The 19946-nt window shown below is 41.4% G+C and overlaps 1 protein-coding gene across 1 annotated transcript in view; it reads left to right on the top strand.

Annotated features, from left to right (window-relative positions):
- The first annotated feature begins 1088 nt into the window (after positions 1–1088).
- The window catches only part of LOC122555469 (cilia- and flagella-associated protein 44), a 177994-nt gene continuing 159136 nt past the window's right edge, over positions 1089–19946 (top strand). Inside the window, exons 1-5 of the mRNA XM_043701496.1 lie at positions 1089–1131; positions 1250–1366; positions 12859–13012; positions 13404–13566; positions 19187–19289. Coding sequence (XP_043557431.1) covers positions 1089–1131; positions 1250–1366; positions 12859–13012; positions 13404–13566; positions 19187–19289 — 580 coding nt within the window. The remainder of the gene's footprint in view (positions 1132–1249; positions 1367–12858; positions 13013–13403; positions 13567–19186; positions 19290–19946) is intronic.

Below are 19946 nucleotides of genomic sequence, written 5' to 3'. Positions count from 1 at the left end.
GTCTCCGTCAAATCCCTCGAACTCAGCACCGCCTTCCTAACCTGCAATCTTCTTCCTGACCTCTCTGCTCCCGCCCCACTCCGGCCTATCACCCTCACCTTGACCTCCTTCCACCTATCGCATTTCCAATGCCCCTCCCCCAAGTCTCTCCTCCCTACCTTTTATCTTAGCCTGCTGGACAAACTTTCCTCATTCCTGAAGAAGGGCTTATGCCCGAAACGTCGATTCTCCTGTTCCTTGGATGCTGCCTGACCTGCTGCGCTTTTCCAGCAACACATTTTTAGCTCTGATCTCCAGCATCTGCAGTTCTCACTTTCTCCTGAAATACATTAGGGGCATTTAAGCAACTCTTGGATAGCACATGGATGATAGTAAAATGAAGGGTATGTAGGTTAGTTTGATCTTAAAGTAGGATAAAAGGTCGGCACTACATCGAAGGCCAAGAGGCCTGTACTATTCTATGTTTGCTGTAATTTACAGTATTTGTGTTATCGGTAGACTTTTTCTCTTTCAAAATAAACTTTTATTATGCAATAATCTCAGGGGGGGGGGGGGGGGGAAGAGGTGTGTTCATTTTTACTGTGCATTTTACTAATGAGAATGGAATGTCTGTATTTTGTCAGACTGAGGGAAGTGTGAATACTTGAAGTCCTGAGGGGGGACAAACGATTGATGTGAGATCAGAGCAGGAGGAGAAGGTTTGGTTCTGGAAACCAGGTCAAATCCTACATCCTTGGACAGTTTGGACAAAAGCCGAGATGGAGGGCGGGGGAGCAGGAGCAAATTTAGGGTAGGAAGAATGACCCAATGTTAGCCTAACAGAGTACGATTGAAATGTTTTAGAAACCATGTCTTTCAGAAGTTAGAAGCATGCTTGCTCAATCAGCACAAGCCATAAAGACTCAAATTGCAGTGTAGGAAATCAGGCCAATCTGCAATGATATCTCGTGCCAATATGATGATACCATTCCCTCAACCTATTGTAGATCAGAGATTTCACTATGGACAAAATCCTCATCAAGACAAGACAAGGAGTGTCTCGATGTCGAATTGCTTTGACCACAGTGAACATTGAAGCATTTGTGTAGATGTTTGTGATGACTGGTTGTCTTGATTTGAACAGAGTTGTTTGTATGTCTGTAACTGCATGAAAATAGTTTGTGTAAGTGTGATTTAGTCAATTATATCATTCATGGATTGTTATAACATATTAAAGATTTCTTTGTTTTTTTATTTGCAAAATAACAAGATGGAATAAAAAAAGATGCATCCACCGAGAATGTTGATTCTGGTGATCTTGAAGGTGATCAGATAGATGAAAGTGATGTTCGAGAGGATGAAACAACAACTGCAGCCGAAGAAGAAGGTGAAAACCCATTTCCATTGTGTCTGTCTTTTAAGATCTCTTGTCATGTTTCGCTCTAGGCAGCAGTAAATGCCTTTTCAAAACAGTTTTAAAAGTCTCATCTTTGTTTTCATAGCCTTCTTGGTCATATCCATCTCTGTTTCCAGTCTAAAACCCTTTGAGATTTCTGCACTCCAAACCTGGCTTCTGGGGCATCCTTAGTTTTAATTGTTCAATTATTGGTGACCGTACTTCAGCTGCCCATGTCCAAAATTCTGGAATTCCATCCCTGACATTCTCCAGCTGGCTCCCTCTCCCTTCTCCTTTAAAGCTTTCATCAGTAGCCACTTCTTCAGCCAAACATTTGGCAGTGTGGAGGAACAGAGGGATCGTGGGGTCCACATTGATAGATCCCTCAAAGTTGCCACCCACGTGATAAGAGTTGTAAGAAGGCAGATGGTGTGTTGACTTTCACTAGCAGGGGCATTGAATTTAAAAGCCATGAGGTTATGCTGCAGCACTATAAAGCCTTGGTTAGATCACACTTGGAATATTGTGTTCAATTCTGGTCACGTCATTAGAGGAAGCATATGGAAGCTTTAGAGAGGGTGCAGAGGAGATTTACCAGGATGCTGCCTGGACTGGAGGACATGTCTTGCAAAGAAAGATTGAGGGACCTAGGGTTTTTCTAATTGGAGTGAAGAAGGATGCGAGGTGACTTGAGAGAGGTATACAGGATGGTAAGAGGCATAGCTAGAGTGGATAGCTAGAGATTTTTTCCCACAGCATAAATGTCTATCATTAGGGGCATAATTTTAAGGCAATTGGTGGAAGGTTTGGGGAGATGTCAGAAGTAGGTTCTTTACAAAGAGACCCTTCTTCACTGGACCTGAAACATTAACTCTGCTTTCTGTCCACAGATGCTGCCTGACCTACTGAGGTTTTTCAGCCTCAGTATGATTTTGTTTCTGATTTCCAGCATCAGTGGTTCTTTATGTAGGGTGATTAGTGTGGATTAAGGGGACATTGTAGCACTAAAGTGAAAGTTGCTCTCGTCCTAGAGGTTTATAGGTTGCTCTCATTAGACAGAAATGACAGGTGGGTGAGGTTAAGCTGAGGGCACCATACTTCAGGTGAGGGATGAGGTTGAGAGGATGGAGCCTTCATGATGACCTTAGACCGAATATTAAATTGAACTTGTATTGTTGATGTCACGCTGTATTGCAAATCATCCAGACAACTGAGCTAATTGATCCCTTAAATACCACAGCAATGGGAATCATTGTGTACACAACTCTGTGGGTTTTTGTAAATTGTTTCGACCTGTTGTACACTCCTGCAGTGTGTTGGGATCAGTGTTTTGCACAAGGACAATTGATGCTTCTGACAGTAGCTGCAGCAGTGGGAGTAAGTTCGACAGTATTCACAATTGGTCTACTCATCCTTCTCAAGATCAACTTCACTTAGTTTGTTTTAAAAGTGGGAAGATACACTGGTTGACCTAGGCTGGAGTTCAACTGATTAACTGAAATTTAGATAAGATATTTTCAAGTTGTCATCATAATCCAGTCCCAAAATATAATACATTGATAAGTTAAGGTATAATTTATTGAAGAGAAAAGATTGACACCAATCAGAACTGAGATTAGACATTTTGTCACCATACTAGGTAACATCTTCAGTGAGCCTCCAGACGAAGCACTGTTGGTGTTTCCTGTTTTCTATTTATATGTTTGGGTTTCCTTGGGTTGGTGACATCATTTTCTGTGACGATGTCATTTCTGGTTCTTTTTCTCAGGGGGGTGGTAAATGGGATCCAGGTCAGTGTGTTTGTTGATAGAAGTCCAATTGGAATGCCGTGCTTCTAGGAATTCTCGTGCATGTCTCTCTTTGGCTTGTCCTAGAATGGATGTGTTGTCCCAGTCGAAGTGGTGTCCTTCCTTATGTAAGGATACTAGTGAGAGAGTGTCATGTCGTTTTGAGGCTAGTTGATGTTCACGTATCCTAGTGGCTAGTTTTCTGCCTGTTTGTCCAGTGTAGTGTTTGTTACAGTCCTTGCATGGTATTTTGTAAATAGCATTAGTTTTGCTTGTTGTCTATGTAGGGTCTTTCAAGTTCATTACCTGCTGTTTTAGTGTGTTGGTGGGTTTGTGGGTTTCCATGATACCAAAGGCTCTGAATAATCTGGCAGTCATTTCCGAGATGTCTTTGACAGAGAGTGGCTAGGATTTCTGGACGTGTTTTGTCTGCTTGTTTGGGTTTGTTACTGAGAAATCGGCAGACTATGTTCAATGGGTACCCACTCTTTTTGAATACACTATACAGGTGATTTTCCTCTGCGTTGTGTAGTTCCTCTGTGCTGCAGTGTGTGCTGGCTTGTTGAAATAATGTTCTTTTGCAGCTTCATTTGTGAATGTTGGGATGATTGCTTCTATAGTTCAATATTTGGTCCGTATGTATTGTTTTCCTGTGGACCCTATACAGACAACAAACAAGACTAATGACATTTACAAAATACCGTGCAAGGACTGTAACAAATACTACATCAGACAAACAGGCAGAAAACTATCCACCAGGATACATGAACATCAACTAGCCACAAAACGACATGACCCTCTTTCACTAGTATCCTTACATACAGATAAGGAAGGACACCACTTTGACTGGGACACATCATCCATGCTAGGACAAGCCAAACAGAGACACACGCGAGAATTCCTAGAAGCATGGCATTCCAACCACAATTCTATCAACAAACGCATTGACCAAGACCCTATTTACCACCCCCTGAGTAAAAGAACAGGAAATGACACCACCATAGGAAATGACCTGCACAGTTACTGCCTTTGCTGTTTTGAATTCATGTATCGCTAGACATCGGAGTGCGTCTGGGAAAATGAACAAACAGTGAATTTCACAATTAATCTTGGAGGAATCTGTTTGGGCGAAGTTCACGACACAGAATCAGATAAGTTAATCGTCGTTTTAAGTGTGCCCAATAGAAAGGCTGCAGTAGTGAGTAGAGAGGGTTCTTTCTTGATTATGTTTTTGAAGATATGTCCTTTGATTAAACTTAAAATATAAGCCATAACTATTAATTTAACCTGGGGCAGTGTTTTGTAGAGGAATAAGGCAGTGTTATTTTCTGGGTCTATAGATTGTGAAGGAGCAAAAATGGCCTTTAGTACAATGATATGTACTTCTTGTCAGATGTGGGAGTTTAAAGAGAGTTTAAGGCTGCGGATTGTATCTGCAATAAATGTTGTTGGATGCGAATCTTACCAGATCGAAAGGATAGGTTGGAGAGACAGTTAGAAGTGATGAGGAATTTGCAACAGCAACAGTATGTGATGGATGGCAGTTATAGGAAGGGGGGAAGTCTCAGATACAGTCACATAGATGGGGTAACCCCAGGAAAGGATAGAGAGGTAGGCACCGAGGGCAGGAGGCTTTTGTGGATATACCCATTTCAAACAGGTATGCTGTTTTGGAAAATGTAAGACGTGATGGATTCTCAGGAGAATGTAGCACGAAAAGCCAAGTTTCTGGTATTGAGACTGGCTCGAGTGCAACAAGGGTACGTCAGCTTCCAAGAGATCAATTGTGTTAGGGGATTCTGTAGTCTGAGGTACAGACAGACGTTTCTGTGGCCAGCAGCGAAAAAGCAGAATGGTGTGTTGTTTCCCTGGTGCCAGGATCAAGGATGTCTCAGAGAGGGTGCAGAATGTTCTCAAGGGGGAGAGGGGCCAGCAAAAGGTCATTGTCCACATTGGAGCAACGATATAGGAAGGGAAAAGGTTGAGACTCTGAAGGGACATTACAGAGAGTTAGGCAGAAATTTAAAAAGGAGGTCCTCAAGGATAGTAATATCTGGAATACTCCCAGTGCTCCAAGCTAGTGAGGGCAGGAGTAGGAAGATAGAGCAGATGAATGCATGGCTGAGGAGCTGGTGTATGGGAGAAGGATTCACATTTTTGGATCATTGGAATCTCTTTTGGGGTAGAGGTGACCTGTAGAAGAAGGATGAATTGCACCTAAATTGGAAGGGGACTGATATACTGGCAAGGAAATTTGCTAGAACTGCTCGGGAGGATTTAAACTAGTAAGGTGGGACCCAGGGAAATAGTGAGGAAAGAGATCAATCTGAGACTGGTACGGTTGAGAACAGAATTGAGTCAAACAGTCAGGGCAGGCAGGGACAAGGTAGGACTAATAAATTAAACTGCATTTATTTCAATGCAAGGGGCCTAACAGGGAAGGCAGATAAACTCAGGGCATGGTTAGGAACATGGGACTGGGATATCATAGCAATTACAGAAACATAGCTCAGGGATGGGCAGGACTGGCAGCTTAATATTCCAGGATACAAATGCTACAGGAAGGATAGAAAGAGAAGCAAGAGAGGAGGAGGAGTGGCATTTTTGATAAGGGATAGCATTAGAGCTGTACTGAAGGAGGATATTCCTGGAAATACATCCAGGGAAGTTATTTGGGTGGAACTGAGAAATAAGAAAGGGATGATAACCCTATTGGGATTGGGTTGGAATATCTGGTCGGCATGGACGGGTTGGACCGAAGGGTCTGTTTCCGTGCTGTACATCTCTATGACTCTATGACATCACCACAGGAACTGACATCACCAACCCAAGGAAACCCAAACATATAAATAGAAAGCAGGAAACACCAGCTGTGCTTCGTCTGTGGGCTCACTGAAATTGTTGCTGAAAATGTGTTGCTGGAAAAGCGCAGCAGGTCAGGCAGCATCCAGGGAACAGGAGAATCGACGTTTCGGGCATAAGCCCTTCTTCAGGAATGAGGAAGGTTTGTCCAGCAGGCTAAGGCGGAAGATGAGGCGCTCTTCCTCCAACCGTCGTTTTGTTATGGTCTGGCGATGGAGGAGTCCAAGGACCTGCATGTCCTTGGTGGAGTGGGAGGGGGAGTTGAAGTGTTGAGCCACAGGGTGGTTGGGTTGGTTGGTCCGGGTGTCCCAGAGGTGTTCTCTGAAGCGCTCCGCAAGTAGCCGGCCTGTCTCCCCAATATAGAGGAGGCCACATCGGGTGCAGAGGATGCAATCGATGATGTGTGTGGAGGTGCAGGTGAATCTGTGGCGGATATGGGAGTTTCCTTTGGGGCCTTGGAGGGAGGTGAGGGGGGAGGTGTGGGCGCAAGTCTTGCACCTCCTGCGGTTGCAGGGGAAGGTGCGGGGAGTGGAGGTTGGGTTGGTGGGGGGTGTGGATCTGATGAGGGAGTCACGGAGGGAGTGGTCTTTACGGAATGCTGATAGGGGAGGGGAGGGAAATATATCCTTGGTGGTGGGGTCTGTTTGGAGGTGGCGGAAATGACGGCGGATGATGCGCTGTACATGGAGATTGGTGGGGTGGTAGGTGAGGACATCAAGGTAGATAAGTTAAAAGCAAATTACTGCGGATGCTGGAATCTGAAACCAAAAGAGAAATTGCTGGAAAATCTCAGCAGATCTGGCAGCATCTGTAAGTTTTGAGTCTAACTGACCCTTTGTCAAAGCTAAAAAAAGGGAGAAATAGGGAGGCATTTATACTAGGCTGAGAGAAGGTGAGTCATGGCTCCAGAAGCAAAGGTAGCAATAAAGAGGTGAAGTAGTACTGGCTGATTGGAGGGAGGTGAATGTTATTCCTCTTTTCAAGAAAGGGAATTATAGACCAGTCAGTCTTATGTCTGTGGTAAGGAAGATACTGGAAGGATTCTGAGAGAAAGGATTCATGACTATTTGGAAAAAACGTAGTTGGATTAAAGATAGCATGGTGTTGTGAGGGGCAGGTCATGTCTCACAAGCCATATTGAGTTCTTTGAGGATGTGATGAGACGAGTTGACGAAGGTAGAGCAGTGTATGTGTTGTATATGAATTTCAGTAAGACATTTGATAAGGTTTCCCATGGTAGACTCATTCAGAACGTTAGAAGGTGTGGGATACAGTGATATTTGGCAGTCTGAATACAAAATGGGCTGGCTGAAAGAAGACAGTGAGTAGTAGTGGATGGAAGGTATTCCACCAGGAGGTCAATGACCAGTGGTGTCCTGCAGGGATCTGTTCTTGGGCCTCTGCTCTTTGTAGTTTTTATAAATGACTTGGATGGAGAAGTGGAAGGGACGGTTAGTAAGTCTGCTGATGACACAAAGGCTGGTGCTGTTGTAGATAGTGTTGAGGGCTGTTGCAGGCTACAACATGACGTTGACAGGATACAGAGCTGGGCTGACAGATGGAGTTCAACCTGGATAAATGCCAAGTGATTAATTTTGGTAGGTCAAATTTGAATGCAGAATACTGGGTTAAAGACAGGATTCTTGGCAGTGTGGAGGAACAGTGGGATCTTGGGATCCATGTACATAGATCCCTCAAAGTTACCACCCAAGTTGATAGGGTTTTGGCTTTCATTAGCTGGGGGAATTGAGTTAAGAGCCGTGAGATTTTGCTGAAGCTCTATAAAGCCCTGGTTAGGCCACACTTGGAATATTGTGTCCAGTTCTGGTCACCTCATTCTAGGAAGGATGCTTTAGAGAGTGTACAAAGGACATTTAGCAGGTTACTGCCTGAATTGGAGGGCTTATCTTATGAAGAGAGGTTGAGTGAGCTCAGACTTATCACACTGGAGAGAAGAAAGAAGAGAGGTGACTTGATAGAGGTGTACAGGGGAATCTCTTTATTGCTATCTTTGCTTCTGAAGCCATGACTCACCTTCTCTCAGCCTAGTATAAATGCCTCCCTATTTCTCCCTTTCTTTAGCTCTGACAAGGGGTAAGTTAGACTTGAAACGTCAGCTTTTTTCTCTCCTTACAGATGCTGCCAGACCTGCTGAGATTTTCCAGCATTTTCTCTTTTGGTTTCAGATTCCAGCATCCGCAGTAATTTGCTTTTGTACAGGGGAATGAGAGGCATAGAAAGAATAGATAGCCAGAGACTTTTCCCAGGGTTGTCTTGAGGTGTCATAATTTTAAGGTGATTGGAGGAAGGTATAGGGGAGATGTCAGAGGTAGGTTCTTTACACAGAGAATGGTGGGTGTGCAGAATGCACTGTCAGCAGTGGTAGTAGGGTCAGATACATTAGAGACATTTAAGCAACTGCTGGACAAACATATGGATGGCAATAAATTGAGGAGTGTGGAGGTTAGGATGATCTTAGATTAAGGACTTTTGCCTGAAACATCGATTTTCCTGCTCCTCGGATGCTGCCTGACCTGCTGTGCTTTTCCAGCACCACTCTAATCTAAACTCTGATCTTAGATTAAGATAAATGCTTGGCAGAACATAATGGGCTGAATGACCTATACTGTGCTGTACTGTTCTGTGTTCTATAAGCTTGTATGTTTGGGCCTGCAAATAAGGATAATGATGTCTTCATTCATGAAGACAATCATTGTACTGCAACTGTAGCAAACTCTGTCATCCCATCTTTTATAATATTCCATGGAATAAGGCAAAATGTGATTGGGGTACTTGTGAAAAGCTACTCAACATTACAGTCAAACATTCACACACACCTTTGGAAGTTTCTACCCGCAGACAAGAAGCTGTGTGGTGTACTAATGGTCTGTCAAAGATGTGTTGATCCTGGTTTGGGAATGTGACTATTAAGGTGAGAACAATCTGACCTGCTGAGCATTCTTCTATTGGTCATTTATATCATCTGAACATCTCTGAGATGAAGGGGATTGCTACTGGGAAACCCAATGAATCAATAATTATGGTGGGTGGTGGTGTGTTACAGTTCACTTGAGTTATAGTTAATGATGGTAGAGGCTCCAATGTTCTTTCCATCATATGACTGACCAGAAGTTTCTCTCAGACTTACTGCGTGCCATCGGTGAATGCAGGAGGGATTTGCAGATTGATGTACAACTTGTTTGGCTGTATTATGAATGTACATTCCTTGGCTCTCTTGGAATCTGAGAAACTCAAAGTTTCTCATTCAGAGGCAGGAACACTACCCATTGCACCATATGATTTCCCATCAGCAATAGTGCTGGATACAATTGGGTCAAAAGCTCATGGTAACTTAAATGTGTTCAGGGAAACAAATGTGGAAAAAGTTTAAGAAATTACTGAAATAATGCAATATCGTAGCTTCATTCAGGAATATTGGAATGTGAGTTGGCTATTCATCCATGATTCAAGGTGGCAGTGCAGGCTGAGAGAGCAGTTAATAATGTACATTGTAAGTTGGGTTTTATTAATAGGGTATGAAGTACAAGAGCAAGGAGGTTATGTTGGAAAAAAAACCAGAACTGTGGATGCTGGAAATCAGAAACAAAAACAAATATTGCTGGGAAAACTCAGCAGATCTGGCAGCATTTCTGGAGAGAAAGCAGAGGTAATGTTTCGAGTCCAGTAACCCCTCTTCATTCTGATCGCAAATGTTAACTCTGCTTTCTCTCCACTGATACAGCCAGACCTGCTGATGTTATGCTGAACTTGTATAAGAGACTAATTCAACCTCATCTGGAGTATTGTGTCCGGTTCTGAGTGACACACTTTAGGAATAAAGTAAGCACTGCAGAACGTGCAGAAGAGGTTTCTTTGAAAGTGGTTTGAGGGATGAGGAATTTCAGTTATTCAGACAGATTGGAGAAGATGAGATTGTATCTTTTACTAATTACTTAAAATCTTCTATTTCTTGATCCTTCACAAATGGGCTCAGAATCCTATCTCAACCTTCAATTTTGCAAGGAGAAGTGATTAAGAAAGAAATGTTTTCATGTAGAGAATGGTTGGGGTCTGGAATGTATTGCCCGAGAGTCATAGAAATCCTAAAGTGCAGAAAGAGATCGTTTGGCCTATTGAGTCTGCACCGAGCCTCTGAAGAGCATCTCACACAGACACAGACCTCCCACCCTATCCCTGTAACCCTACAGTTAGCATGGCCAATCCACCTAACCTGCACATCTTTGGATAGTGGGATGAAACTGGAGCTTAGAGGGGACTCTCACAGATACTGAGAATGTGCAAACTCCATACAGTCACCCGAGGGTGGAATCAAACCCTGGTTCCTGGCACTGTGGGACAGCAGTGCTAACCAGCAAGCCACCCAAAGAATGTTTTCCTTTATTTTGTTTGGGATGTGGTCATCCCTAGCAAGGCTTGAATTTGTTGCCCATCCATAATTGCCCTTGATTGGCTCTGTAAGAGTCTCTGAGACTGTCTAAGAGTCAACTACATTGTTGTGGGTTTGGAGTCATGTGTAAGCCAGACAAGGACAGCAGACTTCCTTCCCTAAAGGACATTAATGAACTACATGGGTCTTTACAACAATTGGAAATGGTACATGGTCACCATTAGACTATCTTTTAGTTCCAGATTTTATTGAATGAAAGTTTCATCTGCTATGGTGGGATTCAACCTCTCTAACTTCAAATAATGTTGAACTTGCTTTCTCCATCTCCTGAGCAGCAGTAACCTTGTATGATTTATGATCTCTCTGTCATTATTTGCTATGATCTGCCTGTACTGTTTGCAAAACAAAGCTTTTCACTGCACTTAGGTACATGTGGTTACAATAAATCAAATAGATCCATGTTCCCGGAATATTATCAGGATCACTATTCCTGTGATATTTTACCATGATACAACTTGCCTCCCATGTAGTGGTTCAGTTGATGCTTTCAAAAGGGATTTAGATGATTATTTGAAAAAAAAAGTGCATAGTTAGGAAGAAGCAGGAGAATAGTACTAAGTGAGACATTTAATTGGTGAGTTGTAACAGTTCTGTAATTCTGTCTTTTGACTGGTTTTGCTATTCAGTTCGAACATGGCCAATCTATACTTCAATCCCATTTATCTGCCATTGATCCATATCTTTTGATTTCCTTATCTGGTATGAACATTTTTATCTGTTTACCTCAATCAGGAGTTTTCGGTCCCCATTTTGTTATGGAATGATTCAGGAATAACATTCCACATCTAGAGTGATGTGGAATATGGTCCCTAGAATACTCTTGCTTGTAACTTGAATGAAACTGTGCCAGATATGTCAGTGTCTTTATGTTTCCAAACTGCATCTAATGTATTGTGTGTAGAATTCTGGCAATGCTCATTTCCATTCAGGTTTCCAGTCGGGAATTATCTGATTTACCTGAACAAATCATATAAGCTCAATGGAAAATAACTTTCTACTCATTTTAAAATCTTGTTACCCTATTGATTTGTTTTTCCTACTGGTGTTTTAGGATGAAATGAGAAAATGGGCAGAATTTTTATGAACATTGGGAAGTGAGCTTAGATGAAGATACAAAGGTACATTCCTGCAAAGCAGCATAGGGTCAAGAACCCAACATCATCTGCCCTTTTCCAGATTTGACCTGGACAAGGTTCTGAAGTGAGGTATATAAAAACAGAAGAACATGAGAAATAGAAGCAGCAGTAAACCATTTGGCCCCTTGAACCGACACTGCCGTTCAATAATACAATGGCTGACTTGATTGTGGCCTCAGTTCTAAATTCCTGCCTTTTCCCCTTACCCTGAACTCCCTTGTAGATCAAATATCTATCTAACTCAGCTTCAAACACTGTATATTAATCAAGAATATTTCCATTGTAATTGGAAAGCCTTGATTATTCTGTGGCGAGCACCGAAAATAACCAAATTAGAAAAGGAACTAGGAGAGAAGCTAATGGTGGAGGTGAATAAGATTACTTTGTATAAAATTGATCACAAGTTAAATGACAAAAAGTAGTATTGTAAGTCTGTATAAATAATTTGCATAGTGAGATTGTTAAAATCAAAAAGCTGACTATAACCTGGTGTCGTGTGATTTTTAACCCTCTGACCCGACTACGTACCCATGCACCCTGTCTGTTTAGTCAGCTACATACTTACCCTCTGAATCTTCCTATCTACCTACTTACCCTACCTACTCTTAATACTCATTCATTCACCTACCTGTTTTTTCACTTGTTCATCTTTCCCCATTAAGCACTACTGCTCTATAAAGAGGCTGTATCCTGGCGTACCCTGATTCTACTCCAGTGCAGGTCCCTAAGGGACAAAGCATGTTCCTATGACAGCCAGGATTGGAAAACCCTGGAGGAAATATGCAGCAGTATCGACTTGGGAGATTGCTAAGCATAGTGGCAATCCACTCATTGGGTTTACTACTTGAAGATTCAGGCCACTGTCTCTTTATACATGAGCAGTAAACTTGTATTTGAATAACATACTCAAGTCCGAACCCCATGGAATAATTTAACTAATGAAAGGAGAGTTCTTCATACCAGGACGCCCAGAAACAGGGTGCGATTACTTTGAGTTAAACAGCCACAGCAAAGCTTGTTCCACATGTTCTGGGTTCCTGACCTGCTACTGTTCTTAATTTTCATTTGGGACTACAGTTTGAAGATGCCATCCAGTAGCTTCATCTGATCTATGGCTTAGATGTGTGCTTATTATTTAATAGTGGTTTAGCTATGTATTTGGAAGCATAACTGAAATGTATGAGTACTACTTGCAGAAGAACCAAGTATATGATGTTGTTTTAACAACAGAGCCACCTGCACAGAAGGAAGAGGATAAGGAGTCAAACAAAACAGAATTGGAATTGTTCCTTTCAGATGCTTTTTTCTATGACTATGAGAAGATACATTCAAAGGCAATCATCACCCCAGACTCAGAAATCCCAGAGGATCTCCTCACCTTTATGTATCCTTCATTAAAATAGCTTTACATTTTACATAGATTAGAACTTGGTATTCTTGGTTTATAGTAATTTTGATTTATTTTCAAATTCATCTACGTAAATAGTAAATTTATTCCCGAGTTAATCCCAGCCTAAAGTAAATTAACTTCTCAAAACTTAAATCCAATGTCTAGTAAATTTAATTTTTTACAAATAAGTTTGTTTGCAGTAAATTTTAATATGGTTTCCTGATCATTTTCAGTATACAAAAACTGTATATACTAAATCTTTGACAATTTAAGATTAGTGTATAGTGAATTTAATTGATAACAGTTATCATGAATCTATTAACATTTATTTTCCACCTTTTCTTCTCCCATGACTCTTATCTTGCTTGACCATTTTTGACTTCAGATATTCTTTTGGTTATGACTGCACTCGGCGTGTGAACATTCAACTCTCAGATGAACAAACTATAATGTTTGTAGCTGGTAATCTGGTAATTCTAATGGATATTAAAACCAAAGAGCAAAGGCACCTTCGAAGCAGCACGGGAGGAGGCATTGGCATTGTGATGGTATGTTAACAGGGTTTGCTATGGCTCAGTTGGTGGCCGTCTTGTCTCTGAGTCACAAGGTTCCAATTCCGATTCCAAATTAGCATTTGAGTGCAAATTCAATGCTATCAAGTATAGTGAGGGAGATTGTATAATAACAATGCCATCTTGCAGATGAAGTGTCCATTTGGCATCTGTGGATGTATGGAAAAGACCTTACAGCAGTATTTCAAAGCGACCAAGATAGTTATACCAATGTTAGTAATGGCCGAGATTTACCCCTCTATCAACATCACAACAAACATAATATATGGTTATATCCTATCACTAGTTTGGTGTTTGCACATGTGACTGGTTGCTGTATTGCCCATGTTACATCAGTAACTATGCTTCAAAAGTGCTGCATTGTCTGTAGAGGATGGTGACAATAGAATGTAAATGCAAATGCAAACCTTTCTTATTCTCGGCTCCCACAAGTCACAATCTCTACCAAATTAGATTAGATTAGATTAGATTACAGTGTGGAAACAGGCCCTTCGGCCCAACAAGTCCACACCGACCCGCCGAAGCGCAACCCACCCATACCCCTACATTTACCCCTTACCTAACACTACGGGCAATTTAACATGGTCAATTCACGTCAGTCACCTGAGGCGGGAATTGAACCCAGTCTTTGCGTCCCCCAAGCACTGTAAGATTGTTTCTCTTATTTGGAATGCTTGGGATTGAGTCATTTTTGGATGTTGGAATTTTTCAGATTAGGAAATTATGATGGACTGTTGAACAACAAACGTGTGAATGAGAAAACACAGTGGATGGAAATATTTATCTGAAACATAAAACCCCAAAAAAAGCATTATAAAATAGTCATTAAAAATGTTTTACTATCCAAATACTGTACCTTCCATGTTTTCACTTTCAAGTTTCTGCATTGAAATGATGATATTGATTTCAAGACAATGTTTTGGCCTGCTCAAAATATTTCTGGTCAACTGATGTTCTAGACTTCTGATTTCCAGACTGGGAGTATTATAGAATAATCCAAAATTCTTCATTTATGGACATTCCTGGCTTTGAAATACGTGAAAGTATTTGTTTAATTACTGAGATCATTCAATGATGCTTAATCACTTTGGAATATTAAATACTGTTGGTGCCTGTTTAAGTCCGGCAGTTGCTGACTACAGCTGCTGGCATGTGCAGAGAGGAGAAGAATCAATTCTTGTATTTTTTATATGTTTATTGCAAACTGGAGCTTATATATTTTCCCACAAACTGAACTAAAACCTATTTATACACCCACTCGAGTCCTCTGATACTCCCTGGATAGTCACAGGATATAAAAGGTAATACCCAATCTGGATAACTGTTTTGCTGCTGCTAAGGAGGGCTGACGTTGCACTCTGTCTCTCAATGTCACCATGTCCTGGATGTAGGGTTTGCTTCTGTGATGGTTGGTCTCCAAAGATTTCATTGCCTGCATGCCCTGAAGGTCTTTTTTATCCTTTTCCCATATCACTCTAGTGTTATGGTATCTTTTTCCAGGACTTAACAAGATATTGCTACTTTTGAAGTGCCACTTGTTAATTTCCTACCGAGCTCCCTAAATTCTTACTGGAGGATCACATTCCTCTTCCTATTTGGTGCCTATGTGAATCATGACCATTGGCTATTTGCTGTAGTCCTCAGGGAGATATGCAACCGTTCAGTGACATCCTCGATTCCAGAACTAGGAAGGCAACATACCATTTTGGATTCATACCTGTGGTTGCAGGAACACCTGTCTATTCTAGCTACCGAACCTCCTATCACAACTGCTCTTCCAGACCTCTTCTGGTTACCTTCCCCATGCAACTGAGCCAATTCGAGAGCCATGAACTTGGCTTTGGCTGCATGCTGCAGATCACTTCTATCAATATTCAGAACTGAGTACAGATTAGGGAGTGCGATGCATATGGAGAAAAGACTCTTGTAGCACTTGCCTGTTGCTTTTTCACTGCATGGTGGCCACCCATTTTCTCTCTCTCCATGCATACCTATATGTTGTTGAATAACCACATCTGTGAATATGCTATCATGAAGTTCTCAAACATGCAGATGTGCTGCAGTGACACTAGCTCAGCTCAAGCTCTGAAATTCAAAGTTTGAATTGCTGCAGCTAATGAATTTTCCAGTATGCATGTTTACATGGAAAGCATTCTGGAGTTCCCACATAGAACAGGATGTGCAATCCAGCATCTGAGTGATACTGGTATTCTTCTATCTGTTAGGTAATAAAACTGTGAAAACTCTCAGTCTATACTTTCTTTTTGCACAATGTTCCCTTTAAGACCAATACGGGCTGGGGAGGATTTTGAAGGTGGGTTTTTTGGTTTTCTGAATCATATTGAATTATTTCCATGAAATTTCAGATTCCATGAAATGCCCTTGTGCCATTGGGATGAATAGTTAAGAAGCAAAAAATGAAAGGAAAGCAAAGTCCAATATCGTTGAATTTTGTTTTAAGTCTGTTTTTTGTTGGGCACTTCATAATACATTAAGATATAGATGAGAGAAGATAAATGCGGTTTTCTCCACAGAGAACAGTTTCTAGTTGGCAGTTTTTGAACAGATTCAGAAGTTGAAGCAGATCTCTGAAATAAAACAGACTTTCTGTATATGTTTTACAGTTGGAAAGATCAGAGCTAAAGATGGGAAGGAAAAAGGATTGTCATAGAATCATACAGCACAGAAATAGACCTTTTGGTCCAACTAGTCCATGCTGACTATAATCCTAAACTAAACCAGTCCCATCTGCCTGCCCTTGGCCCATATCCTTCCAATCATTTCTTTTATTCATGTATGTATGTAAATGTATTTTAAACTTTGTAACTGTACCTGCATCCACATCCTCTGCAAGTTCGTTCCACACATGAACAGCTCTCTGTTTAAAACAAATTTGCCCCTTTTTGAAACCTTTCTGCTCGCACCTTAAAAATATGCCCCATAGTCTTGAAATCCCCAGGAAAAGGCATCTGCCATTCACCTTATCTACACCCCACATTACTTTATAAACCTGAATAAGGTCACCTCTCAACCTCCTATGCTGCAGTGAAGAAGTGCCACCCTATCCAGTCTCTCTTTATATCTCAAACCCTCTATCCCTGGCAACATCGTCGTAAATCTCTTCTGAACCCTCTCCAGCTTAACAATATCCTTCCTATAATGGGATGACCAGAACTGGACACAATACTCTAAAAGAGGTTTCAACAATATCTTGTACAATCTCAATATAACGTCCCAACTCGTGTACTCAAAGGTCTGAGCAATATAGGCAAGCATGCTAAATGCCTTCTTAACCCTCTTAACTTCTTAGTAAGTGAGAGATTGTGCAGAACAGATTGAGAAGAGTGTGATATTGATCATGGACTACGGTTTGGACAAGACTTATTGGTGCTGCTTCAATGTTGTCAAAGTCCATCAGCCCATTTTAATGGGTAGGAGGAGGGAATCTTTAGGCATTCTGTGTCTTAAGAACTTTGTGACTTAAGTGAGAGAGGGTTCAAAGACACACACATTGTTAGTGGTATCTGTGTCTGGGAATCTCAAGTAGAAATATGGCTGCTGGTCAGTGGGACTTGAGGGCCAAAATGATTGATTAGTAAGTGGGAGGTTAAGCTGGGAAAACTATGAGATTGATCATGGTGCCATGTGTGGTGAGGAATGTAATGTAAGTCTGTGAGGCTTAAAGACTACTTCAATGAAATTTACTGCTTATTGAAAATATTCTTGCCCTGTTAACTAATCTGGAATTATGTTGTTTTTAGTTGCTTTGTTACAGTAAATGTTTTAAAGAGTGACATTTTGTCAAAAGGTTGTAACAAAATAGGAGTAGATCTTCCAACTGCTACACCATTCTACATTGAGGCTGATCATTTAGCTCCAATGCATATTTCCATGCTCTCTACATATCTCCAGAGGTTATTAGAAATCTGCAAATCTCTGCCTTGAACTTATTTAATGACTGACCTCCACAACTCTCTGGGTGGAGAATTCCAAAGATTCAGATCCCCTGAATCAAGAAGTTGCTACTCATTGCAGTCCTAATTAGCTTATTTTTTATTCTCTGACCATTGAACTCTAAACCCCAAAGCCAAGGGAAACATTGTTTCTGCAATTACTCTGTCTATCCCTTTAAGAATTTTGTAAGTTTATGTGAGATCACTTCTCTAAACTCTAGTAAATACAACCTCTCATCAACCTCTCCTCATTGGACTGTCCCACCAACCCAGAGATTACTCTGGTGAACCTTTGCTGCTCTCTTCTATGCAAGAAAATCCTTCCTTAGGCAAGAGGACCAGAAATGCATACAACACTTGTTCCATGCAACTGAAGCACGACATCTGCTCCTTCACACAAATCCTACTGCAGTAAATGTCAACAAACCATATCATAGGGATCCATTTAATTTTTATAAATTAATGGATTCTATGGGCATATAACAACATAGAGAGTGTTTGTCTTCAGTTCTCTACAGTGTCAAAATCATAGATATGGCAGGTCTCCAATCCACTCCAGATTGCATTTCAAAGTCACCCAGCCAACTGAGCTTTTTACAGAAAACAGAGTAATGATGAATTGAAAAGTAGAATACTGCAGAAGCTGGAAGCTGGAAATATTCAACAAATCAGGTGGAATCCATGTAGAAAGAAAGCACAGTGAACATTTCGGCTCATTAACCTTTCCTGGAAAAGGTTTTCCCTGTGGGTATTGAGAACACAGTCCATTGTGTGTGAAACAACAGGGTATTGCTCAATATACTTTTTCTTGTGATCATAATCATTTCAATATTAATACAGCTTTCTCCATGGGATGGCGCTGTTACCTCTAAACACAGTGGGCAGAATCTTTCCATCCAGGATGCTGTGGAGGTGGGGCTGCAAACAAAATGGCAGTCCCGAACCCTTTCCCATATTTATCACCTGTAAGGCAATTGGCCAGGGAAGTAACATAAGGGGAAAGCTATTTCAAAATAAAGGTTGGGGTTTGAAATGCACTGTCCTAGAATGTGGTGGAGGCAGATGTAATCATGGTATTCACAAGGGAACTGGATTATTATCTGGAAATGAAAGATATGCAAAAAGATGAGGGAGGGGCTCTAGGTGAAATGTTCCTGCAGAGAGCAAGTACTGACAAGATGGGTCTAATATCCTCCAAATGTGCTACAAACATTCTGAAATTCTAGTTCGTTCAATATTTCATTGAATACAGCCATAGAGTTGTACAGCACGGAAACAGACCCTTCGGTCCAACTCATCCATGCTGAGCAGATATCCAAAGTTAATCTAGTCCCATTTGCCAGCATTTGGCCCATATCCCTCTAAACCCTTCCTATTCATATGCCCATCTATCAGAAAGGGATGAACTTTGAAGGCTCGAATGACTTTTCCAATGTTCCATTTTCGTCATATGATTTGAAGCACTAGCACTGTCTGAGTATAAGTTTCTTGTTTGCTGAACTGGAAAGGAGCAGAGGAGAAAACTTTGGAAAAAAAAGTCCCTGAAAAAGCAAGATTTTTGGCATACACCAGTGGTGAATTGACCAATTCTTTAATTCAATCAGTGGAAGCAATAATTCCTATTTTATTGTTATATTCTGCAGGTTCATCCAAGTGGAAACTATTTTGCTGTAGGTGAGAAGGGAACCATACCCCCCATTATTATCTATGAATATCCTTCATTGAAACCATACAGAATGTTGCGAGGTGAGTGTCATCTTGAGGCCAATGCTAATCATTTTTGTTTGTCATAGAGTCATAGAGATGTACAGCATGGAAACAGACTCTTCAGTCCAACTCGTCCATGCCGAACAGATATCCCAACCCAATTTAGTCTCACCTGCCAGCACCCGGCCCATATCCCTCCAAACCTTTCCTATGCATATACCCATCCAAATGCCTTTTAAATGTTGCAATTGTACCAGCCTCCACCACTTCCCCTGGCAGCTCATTCCATACACATACCACCCTCTGTATCAAATGTTGCCCCTTAGGTATCTTTTATTTCTTTCCCCTCTCACCCTAAACCTATGCCCTCTACTTCTCGACCCCAGGGAAAAGACTTTGTCTATTTATCCAATCCATGCCCCTCATAATGTTGTAAACTTCTATAAGGTCACACCTCAGCCTCCGACGCTTCAGGGAAAACAGCCCCAGCCTGTTCAGCCTCTCCCTATACTCAAATTCTCCAACCCTGGCAACATCCTTATAAATCTTTTCTGAACCCTTTCAAGTTTCACAACATCTTACCAATAGGAAGGAGACCAGAATTACACGCAATATTCCAACAGTGGCCTAACCAATGTCCTGTACAGCCGCAACATGACCTCCCAACTCCTGTACTCAATACTCTGACCAATAAAG

The sequence above is a fragment of the Chiloscyllium plagiosum genome, chromosome 12, assembly GCF_004010195.1.
Source record: "Chiloscyllium plagiosum isolate BGI_BamShark_2017 chromosome 12, ASM401019v2, whole genome shotgun sequence".
Classification (NCBI taxonomy): domain Eukaryota; kingdom Metazoa; phylum Chordata; class Chondrichthyes; order Orectolobiformes; family Hemiscylliidae; genus Chiloscyllium; species Chiloscyllium plagiosum.
The sequence above is the reverse complement of the archived record's forward strand: the minus strand, read 5'-3'. Positions and strand labels throughout refer to the sequence as shown.